A 19219-nucleotide genomic window follows, 5' to 3' on the forward strand; every position below is an offset into this window, starting at 1 on the left:
GGTGGGCAGGGGAGCAACTGGAAGTACCTTGTATTATGCTGCAGCACACCTAGAGTACTGCTACGTTTGTTTCTGGCAGACAGCGATTGTGGAGTTGGGAAGAAGGCAAGTGTGGGAACATGTTTCAGCAAGTGCATGCTTTAATTGTCTAACCTGTTCCCTTCAAGCTATATTTAATGTAACAGACAACATACTTTAGATTCCACACATGCTAAAATAAACACAATGGTGCATTCATAGGGTAGGAAGCTGCCTTATACAGAGTCAGGCCTTTGGCCCATCTAGCTTGGCATTGTCGATAGTGACTGGTAGGAGCTGTCCACGGTTTCAGACAGAAGCATTTCCTAGCTCTACCTTGAAGATTGACCCTTTAGACAATATGTGTGCTGTGTTCAAAATATGCTGTAACTGTAGGACCATTACAAAACTAGCAATGTTCTGCTTTTTTAAGAGTCATCAGCTGTCTAAATCCCTTCAGGACTCTTTCCAAGCCTCACCCCTCATTGGCCCTGCTTCACACCCAGGGTGTTTCTGCCTAGCTGCAATGTGTCCTTGAATGCTGATGAAGTCTCTAGCTGCTTGCCTGGATGGATAGTAGAGGGTGTGTGTATGTGTCTATAGAAAGTAGTCTACTCCGAAAACAAACCTACATTAGATGCTGTACCCACTTTTGTCTCTGTCCCCACCTGTGATCCTCAGAAGGGAATGTCACTTCAGGCTGAAAAAGGTGCCCTATCCCAATCTAAATATTTTAATGAAATAGCTAATTTGCTTTTCCATGTTTATCAGGTTGAAAGTAAATCAGTGTTAAAAACCTTTTGTGTTTGTTCTTTTTCAGGGGTGACATTTGGGAATAGTGTTATCACTGGTGTGAAAGAAGAGAATCTGGAATCTCTGGCACTGGATTCTGAATCTAATATGGAAACCCGTTCTCTTGGTAAATTATTTTGTTTAGGAAAGCGTCTATTCTGAATAAAGGCTTCTAATTGTAATTACTTTCCATTTCTGATTATTAGGCTGTGAGTGCTGTTGCTTATTTAGCCAAAACTGTACCACCCATTCACAAGAGATATATATTGGAAGGTTTGGTGGTGACCTCAAGGTTTGCAGAAATACAAAAGTATTTCTTTAAACAAAATTAGTAGCAGGAAACAGCCCAGTGAGGACTGAGCATGTGCTCTGGTCACAAAATGCTGATTGGTGGGGAAAGGTGAATGAAGTAGCTGGAACTTCAAACACCTGACACTGAAACCTTTTGTTAAAGATTCCAATTGCCTATACAGTGGTACCTTGGTTCTCAAGTTTAATCCGTTCTGAGAGTCAGTTTGACTCCCAGAATGGTTCAAAAACCAAAGTGTAGCTTCTGATTGGTCGCAGGAGCCGTGTTGGATGTTAGGCTTCCGAAAAATGGGTTTGTAGTGTTTGAAAGCCAATTTGTTTGGTTGGCAAGCCATTCGAGTACCAAGGTACCACTGTAATAATACTGATCATAGTCTGCATTGATTTGCAATGGAAGTTAATAGTTTTAATAGTTATTGGTCTCTGACTCAACTCTTAAAAATAAGAATAATTTATTTATACCCCGCCCATCTGGCTGGGTTTCCCCAGCCACTCTGGGCGGCTTCCAACAGAGTATTAAAATACAATACTCCATTAAACATTAAAAGCTTCCCTAAACAGGGCTGCCTTCAAATGTCTTCTAAAAGTCTGGTAGCTGTTTTTCTCTTTGACATCTGGTGAGAGGGCGTTCCACAGAGTGGGTGCCACTTCTGAGAAGGCCCTCTGCCTGGTTCCCTGTAACTTGGCTTCTTGCAGCGAGGGAACCACCAGAAGGCCCTTGGTGCTGGTCCTCAGTGTCCAAGCAGAACGATGGGGGTGGAGACGCTCCTTCAGGTATACTGGACCGAGGCCGTTTAGGGCTTTAAAGGTCAGCACCAACATTTTGAATTGTGCTCGGAAATGTACTGGGAGCCAGTGTAGGTCTTTCAAGACCGGTGTTATGTGGTTTCAGCGGATGCTCCCAGTCACCAGTGTAGCTGCCACATTCTGGATTAGTTGTAGTTTTCGGGTCACCTTCAAAGGTAGCCCCACATAGAGCGCATTGCAGTAGTCCAAGTGAGAGATAACTAGAGCATGCACCACTTTGGCAAGACAGTCCGCGGGCAGGTAGGGTCTCAGCTTGAGTACCAGATGGAGCTGATAAACATCTGCCCTGAACACAGAATTGACCTGTGCCTCCATGGACAGCTGTGAGTCCAGAATGACTCCCAGGCTGCGCACCTGGTCTTTCCCCATTCAATTACCCCATTCAGGACCAGGGAGTCCTCCACACCTGCCCACTTCCTGTCCCCCCAAAAACAGTACTTCTCTCTTGTCAGGATTCAACTTCAATCTGTTAGCCACCATCCATCTTCCAGCCGCCTCCAGACCTTCACCACCTTCACTGGTTCTGATTTGAAAGAGGTAGAGCTGGGTATCATCTGCATAATGATGAACACCCAGCCCAAACCCCCTGATGATCTCTCCCAGTGGCTGCATGTAGATGTTGAAAAGCAAGGGGGAGAGGACAGAACCCTGAGGCACCCCACATGAGAGCCCAGGGGTCTGAACCTTATCCCCCCGACTTTCTGAATATTGCCTAGGAGGAAGGAGCGGAACCACTGTATAACAGTGCCCCCGGCTCCCAGCCCCTCAAGACGGTCCAGAAGGATGTTATGGTCGATGGTGTCAAGAGCCGCTGAGAGATCCAGCAGAACTAGGAAACATATATGTAAATAGATGTAAACTGCTTTGGTATATTTATGATAATAGCGGTATATAGATATTTTTAAAAATAAGTAAAACTTTTCAGTTACTTGACTCTCATATACTGCTACAAAACATAAATAATTGTATCTCTTGTATTTTGGGAATGTCCTATTCGTTATAGGTCAGCATTCCCCAACCTGATGTATTCCAATGTGTTGGGCTACAATTTTCATCATACTATCCAGGGTTGATGGGAGTTATAACCTAAAGCATTTGTAGGTTACCAGGTTGGGGAAGATGGATCCAAGCCAATAGACAAATGGCTAGTTGTACTTGTGAATTCATAACCCTGAGCAGACTTTTATATAATAGGCTGAGTAATATGTTGTCCATTCATCTTGATCATAGTCTCCACCTACCCATTGCCAGGATAGGTAGCTGCCATATTGGTGAGCTGACAGTCATTTGTTGATTAAGCCTGAAAGGGAAGAGGCGTGGAAAAACAAGGTGTAATGGACAGAGAAACTTAACACTATGCCCTGTTTCTACTATAACCTTGCATTCTGTTTAGTTGGAATTTCAAGAGGAAGCATGTTTTTGCTCAAAAGTTCAAAAATGAAACATACACAGGAAGAAGTGTAAAACATGTTACTGTTTATGGGAAGGCAATTTTAAAATCCATGTTTAAAATATGCAATTCTTTGTATCATTTCTCTTCAACATCAGCTTTGGATGACAAAAGTGAGCAAAGCAATGACGATGAACAAAAAACAATTAAACCCACAAGTAAGGAGTTCAAGAAAACTTGGGGGTTTCGGAGAACTACAATTGCAAAGCGTGAAGGTTTAGGAGATGCTGAAATGGACATCACCGAACAGTCGTCTCCACAGCAGCAAAGCCTGGCTCTTAGGCGTAGTGGGCGACAGCCCAAACGCACTGAACGGGTAGAAGAATTTCTTACAACTGTAAGGCGCAGAGGAAGAAAGAATCTTCCCACAGCTCTTGAGGACTTGAGCGAGCCAGCATCCTGCCATGTTACTGACATTGAAACTGCTTCTGAAGGCAGTGTAGAAAGCATGTCAGATGTAAAAGCCATGTCTCAGAAGTGTCACTCCAAGGACATTAAGGGCCAGCCAGCTGGGAAAGGGAGAGCCACTAAAGAACATGACTATGAGGAAAGGGAGGATGATTCATCTGACAGTGATAGTGATGGGTTAACACTGAAAGAGCTGCAGAACCGTCTAAGAAAGAAATGTGTCGAGCAGAAGCCTACAGAACTAACTCTGAAAGAGTTACAGAATCGCCTCAGGAAAAAACATCAAGAACAAAATCCTACAGAGACAGTTGATGTTCAAGCAGGCAACCAAATTAAGACCGAAATAGCTGTAAAGCAAGAACCAGAAAGTATAGGCAATACCGAGGCAGGAGATCAAGGAACAGTTCCCAAAGAAATGAGTGAAGCAGTTCAGGTTAAGAAAGAAGGAAGATCTCCTGCGCATACTGGGGATGAACCTGAAGAATCCAAAAAGAGGAAATCAGAGACTGAAGTTTATGATCCTAGTACTCTGTACTGTATCTGTCAGCAGCCTCACAACAACAGGTATTACCTACTTATTTATTTCATAAAATTTATACACCGCTTGGTTGTAAAAAAAACCCCTCAAAGTGGTTTAAAAAAGATAAATGAGGAAAATCAAGAAAAATTCACGCCCATACTTTGTAATATATAGAAGTTAAAATAGTTTTTCACAAACTCCCCTGCACCCCGCCACCAAATCGTTTCTAAAATAGCTACAGTGGTACCTCTGGTAATGAACTTAATTCATTCTGGAGGTCCATTCTTAACCGGAAACCATTCTTAACCTGAGGTACCACTTTAGCTAATGGGGCCTGCCGTGCCGCTGGCACGTGATTTGTGTTCTCATCCTGAGGTAAAGTTCTTAACCTGAGGTACCACTTCTGGGTTAGCAGAGTTTGTAACCTGAAGTGTTTGTAACCCGAGGTACCACTGTATAGTAGTTGGATAAAATCTTTAAACATGAAATAAACAGTTTTGAAATTTCTGCTCTTAAGAGACAGTCTATTATGTACAAGAACTTTTTATTTGAAAGTTTTGAGTGATAGAGGGATAGTTGTTGAATGCAGTTGAGAGAGCATGTATATGGAACTTTCAAACAACAATTTAATTTTGTGTTGCTCGGAATGCACAATTTAAAATACATCTGCTGTGCTACCATATGGCTCTTCACATACATCTACCACTATTGTTCAGTCCCAGTAGTCTGAGATACAGAAGTTCTAATTTAGGGTGGAAGCGTTCATATGGTTTAATCTGGCAATAGGGAAGTAGTACTCTGAATTTTCAAGAAGGGAAAATGCAGTTTTGGGAAGGCTTGTTATAGGATTATGGAACCATAGAGTTGGAAGGGACCCCGAGAGTCATGTGGTCCAACTCCCTGCAATGCAGGAATCTCAGATAAAGCAACCATTACAGATAGCCATCCAACCTCTGCTTAAAAACCTCCAACAACCTCCCGAGGGAGTCTGTTCCACCGTTGAACAGCTCTTAACATCAGAAAGCTTTCCCATAAGTTTAGTCAGAATCTCCTTTCTTGTAACTTGAAGCCATTGTTGTTCCTGAGCAGTCTGTAGGAATGCAAAGGTGCAAAGAAAGACAATTGTATATGGGTTTAGCAAAGCAGTGGGAGTCATATGTAGGGGTGAAATTGCATCATTTACTGAGACATTTGGGCATTTAATTATGTAAAGAAAAGAGTTAAATGGGATAACGAAGTAAGCTTTTGTCTGATTTCATATAGATGTGGGATCTTTTTGTATTTACTGTTTTGGTGGTGATATGACTAATTTTATTGGCTGTATTTGATTGTAATCAGACAGATTTTGTAAAACTGAAGTATTTCACATTAATGATATATTTTTGCCAACCCTTTCCTTTTTTAGGTTTATGATTTGTTGTGATAGATGTGAGGAATGGTTTCATGGAAACTGCGTAGGGATTTCAGAGGCTCGTGGGCGACTCTTGGAAAGGAATGGGGAGGACTATATCTGCCCAAATTGCACCATTCTGCAGGTGCATGATGAGACAGTTATGGATTCAGACCAACAACAAACCATGTTGGGACAGGTAACAGGTGATGGCACAGAGCTTACAAGCATAGGAACTGTTGAGCAAAAGTCCATTGAAGACCAAGGAATCAAGGGACGGATTGAAAAGGCTGCTAATCCCAGTGGAAAGAAAAAGCTCAAAATATTTCAACCAGTGAGTATTTAATTTGTAGTGACATGAGGCTAAGTGTGTTTCTAGTGCAACTGTTCTGGTTCAGAACTGAAGTGAAAGAAAAAGTCACCCTAGGTATAATTAAATTTTGTAATTTTTGTATGTTAGTTATTGTATTAAGCAAATACACTACTTAGATATAGGTAATTCATTATACTTAGTGAATCAGAATACTAATATATTTTAGAAGAGGAAGTAGGGGAAGTATTGCTCATTCTTAGCTACCTTGGTTGCATCTGCATGCTGTTCTGTCATTCTGTCTTGGTTCTCCCTTGCTATAGGGCTATAATTTGATGTTTGTTTGTTTAAATGTTACCAAGTTTCTTTGACATTACATTAACAAAATGCTTTCTCTTTTCTCTCTATTTCCTATCCCCTAAGTATCTCCTTCCACAATTATCCTATTTATCCTATATACAAAGAAGGAAAAGGTGGGGTGAGGGAACAACATATTTGTATGGAATAATCATAGCACACACACCCTGCTGCATGAATATCAGTTTAAGATATGGAAGAGCTATCCATAACCATAATTTCTTTTTGTCTTGTGCTTCAGTTATTTTAAAAATAGGGAACAGATTATTATGAAAGCCTCTGCTCATTTCTGAATCTCAGAAGTTGCTAATTGCTTCCTAGGTTTCTGTATATCAGGAATAGGAAGTCTTTGACCCTGCAAATGTTAGTCTGCAATTCCCATCATCCCTAACTATTGGCTATTTTGGCTAGGTTTGATGGAAGTTGGAGTCCAAGAACATTTGGAGGATCAAGCTCCATGCCTATCAAGGCTATACAGTGGACCCTCCGGATATGAACTTAATTCATCCAGGGGGTCCGTACTTACCCCGAAAAGTCCATATCCGGTGGCGCCGCTTATGTGCATGCACATGGCGCAGTAGAGCGGTTCTGTGCGGCGAAACCTGGAAGTATACACTTCCGGGTTTGCCACGTTTGTAACTCGAAATTACATCAACCGACGGTAATATAACCTAAGGTACCACTGTACATGATTTCAATTTCTGTTGTTAATTTTGTTGTAGAGTTGATTAGATGTTACTAGAGAGTTCTGGCATTTTTATTGCAATGTGCCCTAATCTAAATCCTTTTTCTATTGGTCTTGCCTGAAAAGGCCCAAATCTACTTTCACTTTATAAAATAAGTAAGATTTATAAAAATAATCAGCATACCTGTTGGGAGATGAATTATTAAAGCAGATCCTTCCTCCACACATTTGATAATAAAGCAGATGACAGCACCAGATTCTGGAGGCAAATTATTATAGTAGACAAATTATGCAAATTTCACTTAATCTTATACTATACGTGATCTATAACTTCATGAGTAGAACTTACCATGATCTAATATGGAATTTGCTAATCCCTAGTTTCTAGTAAAAACATAATTCAAGACATACCTATTCTGGAATAGATTATCAAAGTGTGGAACATACCAGAAATTTGTCTGGAGGAAACCGAACAGAGTTGAGAGATGGGAGGCCAACCAAAGAGTATTTAGAAAGTGAGGAATGGAGTAGAGGGGGATGCAAAGGGAAGGAGAAATGTCCCAAATCAAATGAGATGTCTGCATTTCAGATTATCTCTTTACTTTCCCTATACTCATTCCAATGAGGTTCAGGCGAGGGCCCCAGTCTTCCAGGGAGCCTTGGGGGTGGGGGCAGGGAGAGAAAGGGTGGAAAACATTCTTTCTGTGAACTCCTTTCATTCACTTATGAATTCACACTGATTAGTCTAGATAACAGCTCACCTTTACGTGGGATGACGCCTCCCAGAAGGCAAAAAGTAGATTCCCCATCCTCACTGGCCTTGCTCATAGAGGTTGTCACTGTGTCAGAACTTAACGTTACCCTTCTTAGTCAAGTAGACTAAGTAGACTTGACTATTTCTAAAAAAACAAAAACCCAAGTTCTACAAATCTTTTTAGAATGTACATCCAAACATACATGCAGAAACTTTGAGTAAGAAAAACACCTATAGATTGCAAAATACAGACAGTCTTTAGCACATGAACACATATAAAAAAGATAGAAACAGATGAAAAATAGAAGAGCAAACCACCATTAAGAAAAGCAAGTCTTTAAAATATGTCCAAGGTTTGTCAAAGTGCATGTAAGACAGCTCTGTTTTTAGCATTGTTGTGTCAAAATCTTGCCAGTGATAAAGAGGTTGAACATTTTTCTTTTCTTTTTAAATTTCTTGTGCTGTTCTTCAGGTAGTTGAAGAGCCTGAAGCAGCCAGTTGCATTGGCCCAGGGTGTTCTAATGTTGCTCAGTCAGGTTCTGTGTACTGTGGTCATGAATGCATTCTCAAACATGCTGCAGCCACCATGAAGTTTCTAAGTGAAGGCAAAGAGCAAAAGCCAAAAGAGAAGACCAAACCAAAAGTTGAACGAACTGTTGCCGTAAAACCTCAGCCTATGGTAAGTCTGAATTGTTTTTGAAGAAAATAGCCCTTCCCACACCACACACAGAGGGAGATCTTGGAGGAACAGACATTTTGTAAAATAGAAAAAATTCATTTGCATGGTAAAAGATCCAGATTTTTCATCAAGTTATTTTGTGTGCTCCCTTGATGAGATCTCATCATTCTATCTAATTAAGAACGTAGTATCTTTGCTGGATCAGAACAAATGCCTATCTAGTCCACCATCCTGTTCCCTCTGTGTCTTATGAGAAATGCACAAGCAGGGCATTTCCACTGTTGTTTACCTTAGTGACCGGTATGGTAATTAATTTTCTTCCTGTAGTATATAACCATCGATATACTCAAGGAATCTAACTAATCTCCATTTAAAGCAGTCTACGTTGGTTATTATCATACTTCGATGATTTTATACTGTGTGAAAAACACAGTGTTTGTGTCCTATATCTTCTATCTATTTAGCTAATTTGAATGATCACAACTTCTGGTGTTGTAAGGGGGGAGGAATCACATTTTCCATCCTAAATCCCACCACCACCATTGCTGTGAGAGCAGCATTATCATATATATGTCTGGTTTCCTTTACAGAATCTTTAAAAGAACTGCTGTCTCTCCTAAGAATATGCTGTTTTATAGCACTAGTTACCAAGCAATCTGCAACTTAGATTGTTAGCCACATTAAGACCAGAAGGTTTCAAAAAAAGCAAAACTCCAAACCAGTAACATTCCTTGAAAAAGACATTCGATACATCGCTGGCACACACAGGTTCACAATTGCAGATTAGTGCCCCATTTGATCTCATTAAGCTGATACAGTTCTCATACTAGCCTCATACAGAGGTTCTTGCTTGTAAAAGCATACATGAGAACAGGGATCAGCACACTAATCTGTGCCTCACTGTTGCCCACCAACTCAGGGAGGGCAAAGATTTATGTGTTTAATGGTCATAGCAATAGCACAACAATTTATTGCAGAATAGAGAATGATTTTGAAAACATTTGCCCTGTGCAGTCACTTGATCATGAGTGCACTAAACTCAATCTCTTCCCTGTCCCCTGCTGTCATCCACCAGTTCAGGGAAGGGAAACCGCTGAAGTGGGGAACTTCCTGTACTCATGGAGGCTCCCCAAACAAATTAGAACCACGGTTAGGCGCAGGTTGTTCTTTGCTTCAGATCCTTTGCACCCATGTTAATCTATGGGTTGGCGGAACATCAGCTACAAACAGGTGCTCAACCACCTATTATGATCTGCATTCACTTTGCTATAGTTGTGTGTTGTGCGTACTATTGATCACAAGCCAGGGTTATAGTTTTTGGAGGTGGCATGCAGAGAAATATAATACGGAATTTTGTTGTATGAGATATATGCAAGTTCTCTAATACACAACAAACTGACCTCTACTCATGTGTTATGATGACTGTATTATTGCAATACTTAGTGATTAAGGTTCTGCTGGTTACACAGGCCGGTATCAAACCTCTCTCCGCACAGAAGAGACCAGCTCCTGAAAAAAGAGAGATTATCATGAAGAAAACTGTGGCAGCACCCGTAAAGACCGAAGCAAATACTCAGACAGTTGCTAAAGAGCCAGCTTCAGAAAGCAGCACACCATCCTGGGCAAGCGATCATAATTATAATGCAGTAAAGCCAGAAAAGACTCCTGCCATTTCATCATCACTGTTGTTCAAATGTATGTATTTCACAGGGATATACCTCTGCAATCATTACGCTTTCCTTGAGTACCTTTCAACTTTTGATCCTGTTAAATTAGAAAGGGGTTTTAATTACGGTCTTTCCCCATCTTCAAAGATTTGCACACATACCTCTCAGGGAGAGTTTCAAGGCTCATATATAGAAACGACAACTTGGGGTTTTCTCTCAGGTTGTATAAAATGGCACTTAAGCGTATACTTGCAGGTTAACAAACCTATTATTTTTCATAGATGATAGGTATGTTCTAATAGAAGGTAGGTAATGATAAACATTTATTTGTTTCCTAAGTTTATATAATGTACAGAGTAACTGTTTTGTTCACTTTCATTTAAGTCCCTATCTGCCTTTGCATTATGACTTAGGAATGTCAGGTCTACAAGGTTTCTGAATGATTCAAATGGATAATTTACATGCATACACAACCACACAACTTTTAGGTATTAATTTTGGGGAGTTTTGGGAGGGGCTGATCCTCCTTCCAAGAATGTGACTTACATGAAATCATGTCAAGGCCCATCTTAAACCATAGGGATTTTTATCTATGAAAGGTATGTGTCAGAGGCATTCGTGAAGGTAGAACAATAGGAGGAGAGTTCTCACCTTGAATGTCACAACTTTAAAGTATTTGAAGAACATTTTTGGCAATGTTTAGATTATAAAGGTAAGTAAGTTAGCGCTTTGCAATGTAAAAATGATTGTTCTCTTAGGCCTGTTTTACTTCCTTCATTTAAACAGTGTTGCAGGTTTTTTTTTATTGCATGGCAAAAGGTAAAGGACTTAATGCTCAAATGTGTCAGACATATTTGTAATCCCTGATATAAGGCTCTGCATCAGTAACAGTAGAAAAAGACAAAACTCTTAGGTCTGCTACTAAAATAACAGTCTCTGAATGTTTGCTTTATTTTCACTGGAAGATGGCTTTGGTGAAACCTAGAAAGAATGGAGTTCCAGGGCTTGAGGAGAAGCCACCTTTCATTTCGGCCTGCTTTCATTTTGGGGGGTTTGACCAACAAAGTAATGCCTTTTGCTTGTCAGTGGCAGCCAAGAGCAGGAGGACTTGGTAACTAAGGCATGTAGGATTCAAACACCTTTATTTAAAACCTCCCGTAGGTTTGTTTCTCCTTGTCACTTTCATTAACCCAGCCCAGCCTTTCAACGAAATCTACGAAGCTTGCTAGTCCACCTGCCTGCACATAGCCCTATGGGTTACTTCTGGCACAACAGTCTGAAAGAGCCAGTTATCTTCCAGCTTACTAAAGCTTCCTTATCTAGTCACTTCAAGGCTACTTTGCCAGGCAAGTGGCTATTGAGAAGCCTAATCTCAGCAATGTCTATATCAATTGTACATTAACTGGTACATTATCAAAATGTGAGCATTTTTGTGAAATCCCATAACTAGCGGGGAAATTTAGAGTTGGAACTATCTTTTTGTCGTTGCTGTTATGCTTGAAAATGGACATATTCATTTAGTTTGCATTTAGTGAAGAGCTTTCACCATCTCTAGAAGCCGCTCCCACTTCAAGGTAAGTTCTATGAATGTCTTCAAGTTATTTGTATCACTGCTAAACTACCAAATATAAATTCATTCATTGAAACGACTCCTTTCTCCTTCAGTGGTGGAGGTTATCCAGGAGTGGTTACTCCTCCCCCTTTCTTGGGAGGCAGTGTTATACAAGATTTGTATCTGTAGACTGATTAGTCCTGGCACTATGTGGGGTTGGGCATGTACAGAAGTCTTATTGATCATCACCTGATGGAGTAGATCTGGATCTCACATACATTACATGAAACTTCATTCATTTCCTTTCTGATCTCTGAAAAACACACTATTATGGTAGACAGCAATAAGCTCTACAGCATTAGAGACATGGCACCCTACTATGCTCCATCTACTCGTGCATGTCTTTGCACTCCTCAGAAATATCTAAAGTACTTGTGACCCCATGCTGATTGGATGCTCGCTGCACTGTAGTGCCTGGTCGTGAGTGTTCATTTTCCTGAAAAATGACCTTAAAAACATCATCACACTCTTAAATTAGATGTTAGTAAAGGGAACTTCTTAGATAACTGCACTAGTTTCCTTTCATAATAGCTTTAAGTTACTCTAGAGTTACTTTAGAGCAGAGGTTCCCAAACTGGTCTGCAGGCTTCATTCAAGTGGTCCATGACATGTCTCCAACAATACAGTCTAGCACAGTGCATCACAGTCACTACAACAAACAGAGAAATCATTAAGTAGTCCTCCAAGACCCTCAGTAATTTTCAGGTGGTTTGTGTCTGTGTGTGGGGGATTTGGGGAAATGCTGCTCTAGAGTAATTTTGTACAGTAAGGTCCTTTTCAGAGTTCTGCTCAATACTTCACCCAGCACCTAGTGGGATCCTACTACACATTAAGCGAACACATGATACTGCTGTTCTGAAGAACTTCAGATGCAAAGAATAAAGGAGACACCATGCATATTGCTCTGGGCAAAACAATAACACTGTAGGGAGGAAAAGGATTCCCTGTTGCTCTAGTACAGTGTTTTTCAACTTTTTTTGGGCAAAGGCACACTTGTTTCATGAAAAAAATCATGAGGCACACCACCATTAGAAAATGTTGAAAAATTTAACTCTGTGCCTATATTGACTATATATAAAGTAATTCTCTTGAATAGGAATCAAATAAACACAAAGAAAGTATTTTATAATTACTTTATTATGAAATAGTAAGTAAACAGAAATATGAAAAATTATAAAATACTTTATTTTTAAATCTTTCAATTTTTTCCATTTTTCCCACGGCACACCAGGCAACATCTCGCGGCACACTAGTGTGCCGCGGAACAGTGGTTGAAAAACACTGCTCTAGTATACCTTGTAGGCTGATAGTGTACTGTGGGGAGGGGAAGAAGTAGATTCAGCGTCATATATCCTATTACTGTGACAGGTATCTTACTATAACATCAAATGTCCCTTATCTATGATTACATTTTTTAAAAAACATGCTCGTAGGGAGAGGGTTGGGAATTAGCAGATCAAGTTCTCAATTTGGACTTCTAGTCCTTGGCTATTGAGTCACTATCAATGATTCAATGTAACTGTTCAAGTACTGAGGAAGGGAAGCTGTGTTCTGTACCCGAACATTCCTGTCACACCTTTGTCACTCTTTACAGGTACTCAGCCACTGGAGGCAAAATTTCTGTTACTGAGAAAAAGAGTGGGGGTTTCTTTCAGTCTTATTGGAGTGATTTATTGTGGGTTATCCCATTTTACCCTGACAACAGCTTTCTAAGGCAAGTCAGGCTGAGAGATAGTAACTTCCCGGTGAATGTTCTAATTGAACAAGGTTTTGAACCTGAGTTCCCCACATTAAATTCAAAAAGTTCAGCTATTTGACTATGCTTGAATTTATTTGTTTCTTAACAGCAAACAATATACAATCATACCCTGCTTTATGAGAGTAGGATGGAAAGGAGAATTTCAGATTACTTAAACATGCTGTTCAGTACACAACTTCAACATTAAAAACACAGCTATAAAACCAAATCTGTATTGCCATAATTATGTATATGTGTCTATTGCGATAGCATTTTTGATGCAGCATTTTAATGCAGATCAGTAGGGAATTCTTTTACTCTGTCATTCTGAAAGTATGATGGTGTCATACATTGCCATGCAGTCTTGAGTTGGCTGCAGGACAAATGTAGTCACAAACAAAGAATGTGGAATTAAAGTCCAAATAATGGGACAAAGTATTTCAAGTGCTGGTAAGAAACTTCTTATTACAAAACCAATCCAGAAATCCGATGGATGAACCTTCTGCCACCTACTGGGCAGGAGAGAGATTAAAGTTTCTTAATTTTTGTTGTTCTTAGTTGATTCTGACTGTTTAGAATCAGAACATTGATGATAGGATTTAAAACTAACATCTCATTTCAACACACCATCTGCTTTTCCTTTGCAGTTGAGAAAAACGAAATTGATAGGTTTACTGGCCACAATGAAAGCTTGAATGTACTTCTGACTTCAAAACACAATTTCATTGTAGCTTTTATTTCTCTCTGTAAAAACTAGATTATTAAGAGTCACTGGGAGTTGAAAATGTTTTGTCAGTGGAAAGCTGTGAAAGAAAAAGCAATAATGAAATTAGGGGAAGTATATATGACAAGCCCTTTTAAAAATAACATCTTACTAACACACCACCTATCTGATTGGGTTGCACCTGCCACTCTGGGTGGCTGGGTCCATAAGCAAAAAGGAATTCAAAAAGAAGTTCTAGCAATGAAATGGTTAAATCAGTATATAGTTGGTCCTGCTTTAAGCTGTTTTTTCTAATAAGTCAGGACTAGTCTTTAATACTCCCCTCAGCCCTTCCTTTCCATTAAAGTTGGGTTTAAAGTGCTAGAATGCTTTAACATCACATTGATCTATACTGAGGTCAAGAGTAGTGTCAGAGTGCTGTTGTAAACTCCATTTCTCAGGTAGTAGTAATCAATTAAAAGTGCTTAAATTGAAGGAAGTAATTAGCAGTCTGGTGAGAAGAGAAAGGAGCTGGCAACATCTCAAGATGCAACCAGGATATTCTAAACAGTAGAGGAAGCATATCACTAATTTTTCTTCAAAATCAGCAGAACACCTTGAATTTCAATGTTTTCTCATTGTAGAGCTTTTTCAGATGAGAATAGTTGAAAACCAGAGAATAGTATTTATGGGACTAGAAAGAGGACGAGTACTCTAATAATCCAGCCTTGTTAATTAGTGACTGAACTGCAAAAAACATTTACTCATGAGAGGGTTTCATTTTATGACTAAAAAGGCTAGTAAAAATGTAGGAGGCTGACAGAGGAGATATTTGTTGACAGCCTTCCAATACTGACAGCCTGGTTGATTTATATGCTAGGTGTACAAGAAGGGACTGTGCCTCTTGTGCAAGCAATATAAAAGCCTGCTCTTGGTATTCTGCTGCATTTCTGTGCTGGCAAAAGAGGAAGGGGCTTTCCTTTTTCCACAGCCAGGGTAGAAGCTAGTAAAATTGCAACAAATTGGTCCGGAGGGAATTTTGTGCCTTTGCCTATGTGGTATTCCTTATCACCAAGGGCAGCCAGACAAGTGCTTAAATAGAAGAGTTTTCTAATCACTTGAGCATTTGTTCTGATCAGAGCAAGTCATATTTTGTGCCCTAGAGCATTTGCGAGATGTTCCATCCTGGGTAGGTGTAGGAAACTACATACTGGCCTGGAATTAAAAAGATGGTTATATAGAAGTAAGCATAGTGTGCAGAACCAGGGGCAAGTTCTTTACTGAAGAAAATCTCTTGTATGAGAGCAGTGACCCAGCTCGGTTAGCAGGTGTAATTCAACCATTTGGGGCTGTCTTGTGTCTACCTCCTCAGTTCTTTCTTCGCTAATCAAATATAAAGGGAATGTAAAGTTCCTTCCTACTATATATGTTTTGTGTTTTTTATCATCATTACCTTAAACTGGCTGAGTGACTAATTGGAACTCTTCCTCCTCCCCTCCAAATAAAAGGGGTTCTCCGTGCTGATGTCTTATACTTCCAGTATTACAGACAAAGGAGCAGATCTGGACTGCTGCGTGGCTTCTGACTGTGCCTGAAAGCAGTGAATGGGAGCTGAAGATGCCCTCCGTGGAGCTACATCTTCAAGATCTGTGCAAGAAGACTTAAGCGGTGGGCTGCACCACATATTGCAGGGGAGGTGTATAAGCTGCAGAAACATCCACTTACCTGGGTTGGGTTTGGGAGTGTGTGAAGATTTTTCTTGTCCCACAGGCCAACTGATGAGATTCTAGATGCCCAAGGAAGGCATGCTAGACCTTGCCAGGATAGGTTTCCATAGAGCTTGAGCACCAGCGCTTGCCAATTCAATGTCCCATTTGCAATTGGTGCCATCTTGGATGATTCAGAGGAAGAAAACCGTCCTGAAAAGCGGCTATCCTTCCCTGCCTATAGTAGATCACTACTGATAAGGCTGGTTAAAGTTCATCACACAGCATGTCACAATTACCCAGCTAAGTTGAAAACAGGTTCATCACTAATCATTTCTAAAAGGCTATATCAAACACACATGAAGCAATGCCTTATATTTATTCTCTGTACAGCACTGCGTATAGACAGCATTAATTTTCCTTCAGTTCCCCTTTTGTAAGGCTGGAGAAAACTAATTCACCCATATCTAGAATGTGATCATGGTTAAAATGCAGAGAAGCTGCCTTAATCAAGTTATACAAGTTCGAAACCTGATTGTAGGCAGCAGCAAACAGTTGCAGTTTACATTTGTTCCAAGTGGGGAGTAGTACAACTGAAAATAGATTGAACCAACAAGCGGTCCTGGGTGACTTGAATTGGGCAAATGCTCATAGACTTGCCTCACTATTATGAAGAAATCCTGACACAGATGAACAGCCTGTCCTAACACTTGCGAGTCCAGAATCTGGGTTTAAAGCAAGCCTTGCTTTCAAGCCTGATTTGATGACTCTTGAGAGGGGTGGGCAATGCAGCGTGTTTTGAGGTTGGGGGGGGGTAGATGCACTTTAGAAGGTGCTTAGTGGGTCCAGAAGGAGAACCAGGAACAAAAAATAATTTATACATAATACAGATTTAAAAGCATAACAGGAACTATCTTCCTCCAACCGCAGACAGGAGGATTTGAGGCAGATTTTGGTGACACGTCTAGGAACCAAAGATTCAGGGCTACATTAGGGTGCTTGAGTGTCTTTCAAGCATGGCTCTACATGCTGCTGATGCTCTGAAGTGTTGCATTCGTCTCCCAACAGTGAACATGCGGAGGCAACACTTGTTACAGTTTGTGGTAAGTAATATTGTGGAATGGCTGCAGCACCTGCTGATCTTTGCCATTTATACTATTTAACATTAGGGAAGTGCTTGGAATGGGTTTTGCTTTTTGAGGGTTTAAAATACCCCTCCTACAAGCCTTCACACCCATCTATTGCACTGTGAATGGGGGCTTGGGTACTTTTTTATTTACCTGGGGATTGTTCATTCCTACAAGAACATTCCACTTCCATTGTCTTAAATGGACTGGATGTTCTCTGTTAAAGAGAACATTACACACTCCATAGCACAATTCTGTAATAGGGCTGCATATAAATATTTTCAGTGCATAATAAAAAGTTAGGAAAATCCTATGAATACTAGAACTGATTAGGCATATGTGATTAACATATGAAAATTACCTCAAGTTTGGCCCGCTGATAAGACAGTTTGTCTATGTAGTTACTAAGATCTTCCACACACTAACAGTGAATTACTAGCTTAGCCTATTTCAGTTTCCCTGTTCAGCAAAGGGGAAACATGGTAAATTCAGTAAAAAGCCATCTTGGGTCTTTTTACCATCTTGGCTTTTAGGGGAGTTGGAATGAGAGCAAACGTCTCCCCATTCTGACCATCTGGTTTCTTGAGACCAATAAGGCCTGCAGAGGTTCCCATCTACTTTTACCCTTGCACAAATCAGCAACCCGAGAACAGCACACAAGATTCTCTTAAGCCACTCGCTGGGAATCAGATTGTTGCAAATTGTGCCACATGGAGACTTGGCAGAAACTGCTTTCTCAGAAATCTGCAATGAAATGCATTTGGGATTTTTGTGCATTTTAGCTATAGCAAACAAAGCTAGCACAATCCATGCACTAAATTCTCAAATCAACCTAAGCGGAGCTCGCATTGACAATCCTCACGATGCTTACCAACTATCTCACTCATGATACTAAATCTTGCTTCTTGCCAGAAGATGCCACCTGAGCCCTGTTACTGCAGTTTACATTTCATGTGATACTGAGTGTACAACTGGATCATGGGGTTGATTTGCCCTATTTCAACCAGTTACTGAGGCAGCAGTGAGCAGCTACCGGTGCAGTGGTTACCAAAGCATTTTGGCCCTAGCTTTATTACTGAAATTTTGCATTGTTGCATGGTATCCAAATAATATGGGCAGCAATGTTTGAGAAGCAGTCATGTGCAGGTGTTGTGATGCATAATCATCTCAACAGAACTAATAACCGCCTGTGCTTTGCTGAAATGGTTTCAAATTGGTATTTCAGGTATGGTATTCTTAGCGCACATAATTTCCCACAATTTGGCAAGAACATGATTGCCATTTCACAAGGAGAAAATTAGATTCATGCCTTTGTTTTAGATGAGGTTTTTTTTTGTTTGTTTTGTTTTTTAATAAAGTGCTCCTGGTTTCATCTGATACAGATTATTAAGTTAGCCATTTCACAGATTCGGTTATTTTTTTGTAAGCAAAGTCAAATTTCTAAGTCAAATGTAGGTGCTCTTTCAACTGAATCTGCAACAGTGGTAGTTCACTCAAAACTACTTCTGAAAGGTTAGCTTTTCTGAAATCATTAGAGAATTGGGCAGTAGAAGACAAGATGGGGAGTCATGTGTGGACTGGTAGGTGAGCTCTGAGGTGATCTATGCGAAGCAGCTCCATATACATACTACAACAGACATTTCTTTTCATGAGGGCTAGAAACTTGATTAAGCTGAAATTCCTAGAAATCTGAAAAATACGCTGGGTATGATTTTGTGATTTTCATCCTTGCCGTGAATTAGTGTCACTGGGTAAACCTGGAAACCACATTTAATCTGATTGTTACTATCATATCTAAAGTGAATACTTTTTGAAGAAGATTTAAATTATATGACCTTTCTGCACCTCCCCCAGTCAACCTTCCATATAATGTTTTAAAATCTCTGTTTACTGGCTCATATTTTTGTGGTATTCACTTACGAAAGATACATATGCTTTTTGATGATGGTATACAGAACCTGACTCTATATGGGCTTGCAAACAAAGGCTTAAACATGTGTACCACATTATGTGCCTACATAGATGATGTGCTTGGCACCCTCAACATAGTCGTGTGCTATTCAGCAATTGAGGAAAGGTAGTGTGTTCTTTTTCCCTTCTTATGGAAGTTGCCAGTCTACCAATGAAACTGCTAGGGATGTTTTGATATTTTAGGTAATTGGAGGGTAATTGCTGACAAGCCAAGTG

The 19219-nt window shown here is 40.2% G+C and overlaps 1 protein-coding gene and 1 long non-coding RNA gene across 10 annotated transcripts in view; one reads left to right on the top strand and one right to left on the bottom strand.

Moving 5' to 3' along the window:
* The window catches only part of DIDO1 (death inducer-obliterator 1), a 67139-nt gene that overhangs the window by 16900 nt on the left and 31020 nt on the right, over positions 1 to 19219 (top strand). For 8 of the 9 annotated variants that reach the window (XM_081916583.1, XM_081916578.1, XM_081916577.1 and 5 more), the window contains 5 exons: positions 839 to 937; positions 3475 to 4348; positions 5710 to 6028; positions 8273 to 8479; positions 9949 to 10174. In XM_081916583.1, coding sequence (XP_081772709.1) covers positions 839 to 937; positions 3475 to 4348; positions 5710 to 6028; positions 8273 to 8479; positions 9949 to 10174 — 1725 coding nt within the window. The remainder of the gene's footprint in view (positions 1 to 838; positions 938 to 3474; positions 4349 to 5709; positions 6029 to 8272; positions 8480 to 9948; positions 10175 to 19219) is intronic. The other variant, XM_081916579.1, reaches the window with a different exon arrangement.
* LOC309373191 overlaps positions 4367 to 19219 on the bottom strand; it is a 49114-nt gene continuing 34261 nt past the window's right edge. Inside the window, exons 9-11 of the long non-coding RNA XR_014169813.1 lie at positions 9880 to 9988; positions 7808 to 7945; positions 4367 to 5394 (exon numbers count right to left, since the gene is read on the bottom strand). This is a non-coding gene — a long non-coding RNA (uncharacterized lncRNA). The remainder of the gene's footprint in view (positions 5395 to 7807; positions 7946 to 9879; positions 9989 to 19219) is intronic.

The sequence above is a fragment of the Podarcis melisellensis genome, assembly GCF_964234715.1.
Source record: "Podarcis melisellensis genome assembly, chromosome: 6".
Taxonomy (NCBI): Eukaryota; Metazoa; Chordata; class Lepidosauria; order Squamata; family Lacertidae; genus Podarcis; species Podarcis melisellensis.